At 46.9% G+C, this 10,446-nt stretch overlaps 1 protein-coding gene across 1 annotated transcript; it reads left to right on the forward strand.

The window, feature by feature from the left end:
- Positions 1-3,932: 3,932 nt before the first annotated feature.
- On the forward strand, positions 3,933-4,495 carry LOC115899274 (60S ribosomal protein L21). Its single transcript, XM_030937126.1, has one exon. It carries the CDS (start codon positions 3,981-3,983, stop codon positions 4,461-4,463), a length of 483 nt encoding a protein of 160 aa, XP_030792986.1. The 5' UTR covers positions 3,933-3,980; the 3' UTR covers positions 4,464-4,495.
- The last annotated feature ends 5,951 nt before the right edge of the window (positions 4,496-10,446 follow it).

Here is a 10,446-nt window from a genome sequence, read left to right on the forward strand (position 1 = left end):
TACAATCACTTTGGAAAATAGTTTGGAGGGTTTTTTTTATTTTTTATTTTATTTTTTCACAAAGCTAAACATAGTCTTACCATATAATCTTGCAATGGCAGTTTGACTTATTTAGCCAAATGAGAGGAAAGCTTATGTTCACCCGAAAACCTGCACACAAGTATTCACAGCAGTTTTCTTTATTATTGTCAAAAACTAAAAGTAACCAAGATGTTCTTCTCAACAGGTGAATGGATAAACAAATTGTGGTGTATCCACACAATGGAATATTAGTCAGTGATGAAAAGAAACGAGCTATCAAGCCATGAAAAGACATAAAGGAACATTCAATTCATAAGGCTTGAAGGAAGCCAGTCTGAAAACCTACATACTATATAATTTCAACTGTAGGACATTCTGAGAAAGTAAAAAAGACAGAGATAGTAAAATGATCAGTGGTTGCCAAGGCTGAAGGAGGGAAAGGAGGGATGAATTGGTGAGGCACAGGGAGTTTTCAGCAGTCAAACTATTACATATGATACTGTATTCAGGAGTTATGACACTGTAATTTTCAAAACCCACAGAATTGTTTTAAAAAAAAATAAGATAAAGGATGGAACACTTAATGTAAACTATAGACTTTAGTTGATGATAATTATCAATATTGGTTCATTCAGTGTAACAAATGTACCACACTACTGCAAGATACTAATGGGGGAAATTGTGTATTGAAGGACAGGGAGGCACATGGGAACTCTCTATAGTAGCTGCTCAATTTATCTGTAAGCCTAGAACTGTGCTATAAAGTAATATCTATTAATTTTTCTAAGTTAGCATGTGAAAGCTCCAAATTCAATTTTTGGTGGCATCCTGATATCGTGTGGTTAATACTTGGCATTGAGATGCACCAACCTGGAGTCAGAGGAGTTGAAGGCTTCACTGTCTGTGCCTTCACCCTCTGTGCCTGGGGGTGCCCCTGGAATCCAGATGGCAGATCAGTTAGGTCACAGTGACATCAGCACTCCAGACAGTGTAGGTTCCAGTAAGGACAGGGTGAAACTACCTTGGAGGGCAGAACTTGCTAAATACTTGGAACCACAGATCAAAGGAGGAGACAGGGAGGAACTGCAGGCTACAGAATGAGCTCCCTGACTGAAAGATAAAGGCAGCTTCAGAGATTTTGGCAAATTTTGTGAGATAATTAAATCAGAAAAAGAACTTAGATTTCAGTGCAAAGTGGTCTATTTAAAAAGAAAGAGAAAGGCCGGGCGCGGTGGCTCACGCTTGTAATCCCAGCACTTTGGGAGGCTGAGGCGGGCGGATCACGAGGTCAGGAGATGGAGACCACGATGAAACCCCGTCTCTACTAAAAATACAAAAAATTAGCCGGGCGCGGTGGCGGGGGCCTGTAGTCCCAGCTACTCAGGAGACTGAGGCAGGAAAATGGCGCGAACCCGGGAGGCGGAGCTTGCAGTGAGCCGAGGTCGAGATCGCGCCACTGCACTCCAGCCAGGGCTACAGAGCCAGACTCTGTCTCAAAAAAAGAAAAAACAAAGAAAGAGAAGGAAGGAAGGAAAGGAGGGAAAGAGGGAGGGAGGGAGGGAGGGAACTTAGATGAAGACTAGAATATCTGGGAATGGGCTTAAACCATCAATCATTTCCATTAATGGCCACATGCTAACGAATTATAGCACAGAGATAGCATACTGTAACATCAAATACAGTTAACATGGGGTGAGAAGGTGCTTCCTAACTTCTCCATTCTCCTCTGAAGACACATTCTCCTCTGAAGAACAGAGATACTGAATCTCACCTTTGGGTAAGTTTGGGCATCCACATGAACGAGCTGGGGCACCCGACACCAGATTACACCAGGCCACGACCTTCCCTGCTGCCCCTTGCCTGCCTCAGAGGCTGTCCCGCAGGTGGGGGCCTCAGCCTCAGGTCTGATGTTGTCCATTTGCTTTCTCACTGGGTTTCTTTCTTGCACTGACTTCCACTCCCCACGACCCAATGAGTGGCCACGTGGGAAAGACACAAACTGGTCATGCCCCTTTCTCTCTGACGCCTCTTGACGCCTGCAGAGGTGAGCTGCAGACCCTCTCTATGAGTGGTGACTTGAGACTTCCTCACAATGATGACACTGTCCAAGAGCAGGGCCTGGCACTTAATAGCCACACCATGAAAGCTCAGTGAAAGAAGGCATCCGCCACAAGGTCCTGGAGGATGAAGAATTCCACTGTGGTCCATAACGTTTTAGTCCCAAAAGATCCCAGATTAGGGGATGTGAAAGGCTTTTGAAAGTGGCCATTCTTTTAAACCATTATACTGGCCGCTGCACCATGTTCCCCCATCCTGGACACTCTGGAGGGCACCGTCTACAGCCATACCCATCTCCCCATGCAGGACAGTGCAGCAGCATTAGTTTGGGGAAGAAGAGAACACTTGTCTGCTAAAGTAAAATCACTTACACCTAACCAGGTGCAAGGGCACTGCAGGTCGTGGGTGGCATGCCCTGGTCATGCTGTGATGTTTAGGGGCCATGACATCTACCCTTTGAATCCGAATCATAATAGAGGGGACTCTGTCCCTATCTAGCTGGCAATGCCTTGTGATTTTCCCTTTCGGATCTGGCAGCTCTCCACATCTGCTCACTTTGTGGGAGGCAGCTCTTGGCTCACCAAACCAGGAGGATTCAAAAACCAGAGCCGGGGCCCGGCACAGTGGCTCAAGCCTGTAATCCCAGCACTTTGGGAGGCCGAGATGGGCGGACACGAGGTCAGGAGATCGAGACCATCCTGGCTAACACAGTGAAACCCCGTCTCTACTAAAAAATGAAAAAAAAAAAAAAACTAGCCGGGCGAGATGGCGGGCGCCTGTAGTCCCAGCTACTCGGGAGACTGAGGCAGGAGAATGGCGTAAACCCGGAAGGCGGAGCTTGCAGTGAGCCGAGATCCGGCCACTGCACTCCAGCCTGGGCAACAGAGCGAGACTCCGTCTCAAAAAAAAAAAAAAAAAAAAAAAAAAAACCAGAGCCTTGGAGACTTCACTGCAAGCCCTGGACAGTGGGAGCTGGTGGCATCTGGAGGGTGGAGTCCAAGAGGTAGCAGCACTGAGGCTCCACACACCCTTAGGAGGACTATAAGGGGCAATTTCTTGACAAGTGCCTACTTCCCCAGGAACCTCCGCCTAGATGGAAATGGGCCCCACGCCTAGCTTTTCTCTGGACAGGCCCTAGCCAGGCATCCAGGGTACTGGCTGAGTCCTGGGCAATGCAAATGCCTGTGTGCTGACCTTGCGGTGGCTGGAAGGAAGCACCATGATCTTTCTACGTGGAACTGGACTTGCAAAGACGATGGCTCCTGCTGCTTTCAATTTCCTTGGACTTTGGCAATCAGATTTAGCCTTTTGGAATGGGAAGATGACTCTTTTGGGTCACCCCAGGTATGGTGTTGCCTTGGATCTGCCGGTCCTCCCCAGGCCTCAAGGACTGGCTGACGTTTATCATCTCGGTTGGTGTCACCGCACTCACACTCCCTAGCAAAGATCCCCCAAAGTGTGCTGACTAGGAACATATTCCTCAACTTCCTCTCAGACCATGGTAGCCCATTCTTCTGTTAGTGTAGGCTGTGTGTGGGAGGCTGGTGGTGGGTAGGGTGGGAGCCTACAGAAGGAAGAGAAATGGTAGCCAAGAAGGAACAGAGAAGGAGGGGGAGGCAGGAAGTTTGGAGAGCTGGAGGGAGCTGGGGAAAATGGGTGTGGGGGTAGTGTGAGGAAGACAGAGAGCAGGAGAGACAGGGGATTGGAAACAGAATGAGAGGAGGAGGAGAAACAGGAGGAGAAGAAAGCAGAATAAGAAGAGTGAAAATTCCAGCATATCCCAAATCTTATTCCGGAAATGGTCATCAGTGCTCCATGGATAAAGGGAAAAGGAAAGTTGCAAAGAAAAAGAAAGAAACGCCCTTTCGGCCGGAACCGCCATCTTCCAGTAATTTGCCAAAATGACGAACACAAAGGGAAAGAGGAGAGGCACCCGATATATGTTCTCTAGGCCTTTTAGAAAACATGGAGTTGTTCCTTTGGCCACGTATATGCGAATCTATAAGAAAGGTGATATTGTAGACATCAAGGGAATGGGTACTGTTCAAAAAGGAATGCCCCACAAGTGTTACCATGGCAAAACTGGGAGAGTCTACAACGTTACCCAGCATGCTGTTGGCATTGTTGTAAACAAACAAGTTAAGGGCAAGATTCTTGCCAAGAGAATTAATGTGCGTATTGAGCACATTAAGCACTCTAAGAGCCGAGATAGCTTCCTGAAACGCGTGAAGGAAAATGATCAGAAAAAGAAAGAAGCCAAAGAGAAAGGTACCTGGGTTCAGCTGAAGCGCCAGCCTGCTCCACCCAGAGAAGCACACTTTGTGAGGACCAATGGGAAGGAGCCTGAGCTGCTGGAACCTATTCCCTATGAATTCATGGCATAATAGGTGTTAAAAAAATAAATAAATAAAAGACCTCTGGGCTGAAAAAAAAAAAAAAAAAAAAAAAAAAAGAAAGAAACCCCAGCGGGTAGGAGGTCTTGGCAGAATGTTTATTTCAGGGCAGAAAACTGGCAATGCAGGCAGAACTGGTGGCTATAGTGGAGACCTACATATAGCTCTTCCCTGTCCCTAATCCGGAAAGGCGCTTAATCTCATTCTCTGAGACAGAAACCTAAAGAGAAGAGCAGAGAGAGGTAAGTCTGGGGCGTCTCCTCCTATTGTAGATTAAAGGTACTCAAGTCCTGTGTGCCAAGGAGAAAAAAATACCTGCAAATTCTGGTGAATATGGAAGCTGAGAATTCACTTGCCAAATGCCAGTAACTGAGAGCATTCTCAACAGCTGGTTCCGTGGGGTAATGGTGAACACTCTGGCCTCTGAATCTAGCCATCCAAGTTCAGATCTCGGTGGGACCTTGTTGTTTGCTGGTCTTTTACTCTGTTGCCAGAAGACACTCTGGGAAGCAAACTCCCGTCTCAAAGACAAAGTGAAAGGATTGGGGTTTACATCTGCCCTTGTACCAAGTCCTGGGTTAGAGAAGAGAAAGGTTTGGGTCCTGGGGAAGGAAGCTCCGTGGCTGCAAGTCCCCAGGTCCCTCCTTCTCCAGCCTGGCAATGCGTCCCCTAAGATGTCCCTCCACCTCTCCCGTCCCCTCCTCAGGGGTCCGGGTCACAGAAACCGGCTTCTCGCAGGGGCCTGGTCCACAGGGAAATTGCCCAAACGTCCAGTCGGAGTCACCAATCCTGGTCCCAGCCCTGGGCGAGCCTCCTGGCCCCTGCAATCAGAGGCCCAGACCTCGCAGCCAGCGCCCCAGCAACCGAACAAGTCCCCACCACCTCTCAGGGCGACCCTGGGCCTCGGGGTGAGAGGTCTCCTCCACTAAAAAGGCCGCCGCCCCTCAGTCCTAGACCCCGAGATTCCTTTCACTCGGGAAATCTCGTAATGACACCCGTTGTCTTTTTGGTAAGTAAACGGTGGCATGAGAAATTCTGATGGGGTTAGCTCAGTCATTGGAGATTGTGTCTCAGTTTAGGGTCGATCGTTCGAGACCTAACTTAGGAGTAACACTGTTTTATTCAGATGGCCCATCCTATTCCGAATGTTAATTTACTCTGTTCTTCATATTCAGATTTCCATGCCGAATTTCTAGCTCCCAAGTCTCTATTGCGGGTCCTGAAAGTCGCTGCTTCACTGAGCTTTGGAACCTGACTCCGGAAAATCTCATTCTTTCGTCCCAAGATTTCAGCCGGAAAGAGAAACCTGCGCGGCGACCTCTTCAAGCGCGCGGGCTGGGAGCGCGGGTTCTGATCCTCGGTCGCTCGGGAGGAGCTGCCGCAGGGCCACGGGTAAGAGGAGCCTGAGCAGCTCCCAGGGTTGAGTGCGGGACGGTGGGGGCGGCTCATGGTGGGTCTTGAGAGCAAGCTAAGATGTCCCTCCGGGCGCTCAGGACCATCACTCTGATTTTCATATTTTGAAAATATGAAAATTTTCAGCGGTTACGAAGGACTGAAACACACCGCAGTCTTTGAGGGGCTCAGTTTGGCAGGCGTGCGGAGGCGTGAGGGTGGGGGAGGGGAGAGAGGTGCCTTGTTGGCTCCTTAGAGTGGACTGGCAGGAAGGAAAACACAGAAGATCAATTTCCGCTTGCAGGCTGGACTGCAGGGCCTGGGATGGAAAACTGGACAGTCAAAGAGTAACGATATGTAGAGGTTGGCTGCATGCATTGAAAATTGTTATCCCTCAGGCCTGTAACCCCAGCATTTGGGAGGCAGAGGCAGGCGGATCACGAGGTCAGGAGATGGAGGTCATCTTGGCCAACACAGTGAAACCCCGCCTCTACTAAAATACAAAAATTAGCCGGACGTCTGGGCACCTTCCTGTAACCCCAGGTACTCGGGAGGCTGAGAGAAGGGAATCGCTTGAACCCGGGAGGCGGAGGTTGCAGTGAGCTGAGATAGCACCACTGCACTCCAGCCTGGCCACAGAACAAGACTCAGTCAAAAAAAAAAAAAAAGGAAAGGAAAAAAAGAGAGAGAGGAAGAAGGAAGGAAGGAAGGAAGGGAGGGAGGGAGGGAGGGAGGATGGATGGATTGTTATCCCTAGAGAGAAGTGTAGGGGGGACCAGGACACTGCTGTTGTTGCTGTTCACCACCAGCTTTGCAGCATATGTAACTTTGATAACAGTATATCGTGCATAAAAAATCATTCCTGTTTACAACCAATTATCACAACTAGCTACAGATTTCTTTGTTCCTTCTCCACTCCCACTGCTTCACTTGACTAAACTTAAAGGAAAAAATTTTTGTTTTTACATATGATATTGTTTAAGTTGATCCTCAGCCCGCCCTCCTCAAGTAGCTGGGACCACAGGTGTACAACACGGTGTCCAGCTAATTTTGTATATTTTGTAGAGACAGGGGTTTTGCCATGTTGGCCAGGCTGGTCTCGAACTCCTGGACTCAAGTGATCTGCCTGCCTGGGCCTCCCAAAGTGCTGGGATTACGTGCTGGCCTCCATGCCCAGCCATCATTTGTATTTTGAATTTAAATATTTTATAGTCATAAGTATCATTCTTCAAAGATTCTGGGTTTTGTAGCATGTACAGGGTGGGGTTCAGGACACTCTACTCCAAAATATAACCCCTTAGGGTACTGAATATTTTATGCTAAAGGAATTTGAGAAAACAACAGAAGCGGCCGGGCGCAGTGGCTCAAGCCTGTAATCCCAGCACTTTGGGAGGCCGAGACGGGCGGATCACGAGGTCAGGAGATGAGACCATCCTGGCTGACATGGTGAAACCCCGTCTCTACTAAAAAATACAAAAAACTAGCCGGACGAGGTGGCAGGCGCCTGTGGTCCCAGCTACTCAGGAGGCTGAGGCAGAAGAATGGCGTGGACCCAGGAGGCGGAGCTTGCAGTGAGCAGAGATCCGGCCACTGCGCTCCAGCCTGGGTGACAGAGCGAGACTCCATCTCAAAAAAAAAAAAAAAAAAAAGAAGAAAAGAAAACAACAGAAGCAGAAAAGTCACTGTCACCCTCCCCCTGCCCTTCTTCCCTGAAGCCAATCATAAGGCTCTCATGTGAGAGGTGCCCACTCTGTACCCAGAGGAAATGTGCATTGTTGTGTCTGAAGACACAGCAACACGAAGTCTGACTATGTTTGTCTAACTGAGCAAGACTCAGTCAAAATAAAAAAAAATAAAAAAAAAATAAAGGAAAGAAAGAAAGAGAGAGATTTGAGTAATAATAAACCTCTGTCCCGGTCACTTAGCTGTCTCTGCATTTATTAGATTCTTTCTCTATTGCAGAAAGTCTGCTGTTCTCAGTTCCATTGGCTTTTCTGGGCAACCAGCAATATAAACTCACCAGTTACATCAATAAAAGAGAAACACAAATAGCACATATGCTTGAAAAGAAGTGTAAGTCTGTATATTTCTTTTGAAGAAACACGAAAGGAGGAGGAATGATATGACAGGCAATACACTGTCCTAAATATTTTCATGATTCTCCTGCCTCCCCCATATCCTTCTTATCCCAACAACTGCTCCCCAGAAACCTTCAACTTAAACACGGTCCTGCCAGAACTGGGTTTGTCCTTCATTGCAGGAACTGGCCAGCAGCCCACAATGCAACGGGGCTCTCTCTTTGTTTCCAGGTGGATCGGCAGGTCAAGAAATAATAGACACACACAAGATAGTGAAAGCTGGGTCCAGGGGGGTCACCGCCTTCTGGTCCTGCGGTGCCAACAATGCACTGGATATACCAGCATTTATTATTAAGTTTAGTGAGGGTGGGGGTAGGTTAGTGAGGGATTTAGGGTCATTTGATTATGAGGTGAGATGGTCACATGGGGATGAAGTAATTCTTTAACATAACATCTGTATGCAGACGAACAGTATACAGAGGTAAGAACTGACAATATAGTGTGTGCATCAGTAATTTCTAACAGAGCCTTAAAACAGAAACACAGTCTTTCCATAACCTATGATTAGCAAGATATTAATCAGCAGTAACAGTTGCAGCAAAAGCTGGTTACAAACAATCCATAGAAACAGGCTGTGAAGTTAGACAACCAGTTAGACCAGAAATTCTCAGAAGGGAGTATGAACCCTGAAGAGGCCTAGAAGAGCCGTGTGGCAAGGTGAGGGCGTTTATAGCCCCATCTTTTCCATATGGACAGGCGCCCCCCCCATGCATCCATTTATAGGCTCTCCACGAGGGTCGCATTCCATTCTCAGAGCTATGAACATCTGCTTTTCTGGGATAGGAATCTTGGTGATGTGAAACCTCCCTGACAGCACGTCCGTTCACAGGCTCTCTGGCAGGGGAAAGCACATCACGCGCTGTTGGCTCATTCTGGCAGTCCAACCTGGCATTGTCTTTACACAATCCTGCATGCAATTTTGTATTTACAACAATCAGGAGCATTTCATCTTCTATTCCGTAGCAATAGTTTCAGGGTGTCTCCCTATAGTCCTTCCCTTGCATTTTCCTCTCACCTGCCCCACACCCCTTCCAAATCTGTTCTTTCACTTCCAGGTCATTGAGTTTCTCCATTTAAAAATATAAAAGATACAGAAAGAAGATAACCAGTCATCCATATTCCCACTACCTGGAATTAAGTACTGTTCACATGTACATATTTTTCTTCCAAATCATTTTAAAGTTACTCTCATTTTTTTAAAAGTATACATGCTTAGCATAGACCATACCACCAATACAGAAAAAGTACAGATATGTAAAATTTCTGATCACCTTGAGTTCAAAATAACTTTTGTCAACATTAGGGCAACACTGATCGAGTCATGTTCTTCTGATATATCTACAAAGAGAAGAATGTGTATTTTAGCTAGACTGCCCCCCCCCGCACCCCCGCAAAAGAAAAAACAGAACAATAAATAAAAATACATATATATATAGATACACACACACATAATATATATGGGAGCTATATATATTATATACACATGTATAAATACATGCTTTTTTTTTTTTTTTTTTTTAGACGGAGTCTCGCTCTGTCGCCCAGGCTGGAGTGCAGTGGCCGGATCTCAGCTCACTGCAAGCTCCGCCTCCTGGGTTTACGCCATTCTCTCGCCTCAGCCTCCTGAGTAGCTGGGACTACAGGCGCCCGCCATCTCGCCCGGCTAATTTTTTGTATTTTTTTAGTAGAGACAGGGTTTCACCGTGTTAGCCAGGATGGTCTCGATCTCCTGACCTCGTGATCCGCCCGTCTTGGCCTCCCAAAGTGCTGGGATTACAGGCTTGAGCCACCGCGGCCGGCTGTATATACATGCTTTTGTAAAATTGAGCTTAGACTCTTTATTTTACAAATACTCCATTTAATAGTGCATGAATTTAACTGAAGACAAAGAGACAGAAACAGAAATGAAGGAATTCCTGAACTCTCAATCACATTTAGAGAGACATTTTTCTAAAGGAATCCTCTAAAGCTAAACGTACATTAAATTAAGTAGAATGCATTATGATTTGCAGTGTTTTTTGTTTTTGTTTGTTTGTTTATTTGTTTGTTTGTTTTTGCTCTGTTGCCCAGGCTGGAGTGCAGTGGCTCGATCTCCGCTCACTGCAACCTCCACCTCCCATCCACCTGCCTCGGCCTCCCAAAGTGCAAGGATTACAGGCATGAGCCACCACGTCCGGCCTGCAGTGGTTTTCTTACTACTTTTTACAATCAAATTGATTAAGACATTGGTTGAATATGGTACAATGCATCCATTTCAAGTTTGATGACATGTCTACTACTCCAGAAGGTCCTCTTGTGCCCTTTGCAGTCAGTGCCCTCGACTCCCTGACCCCAGCATTTAATGATGTAGCTTCTGTCACTATACAGGTTAGTTTCACCTGTTCTAGAAATTCAGCTTGATGGTGCCACACAGGATGCACTCTTTTCATCATTCAGCATGAGGT

This window comes from Rhinopithecus roxellana, chromosome 8, assembly GCF_007565055.1.
Source record: "Rhinopithecus roxellana isolate Shanxi Qingling chromosome 8, ASM756505v1, whole genome shotgun sequence".
NCBI lineage: Eukaryota > Metazoa > Chordata > Mammalia > Primates > Cercopithecidae > Rhinopithecus > Rhinopithecus roxellana.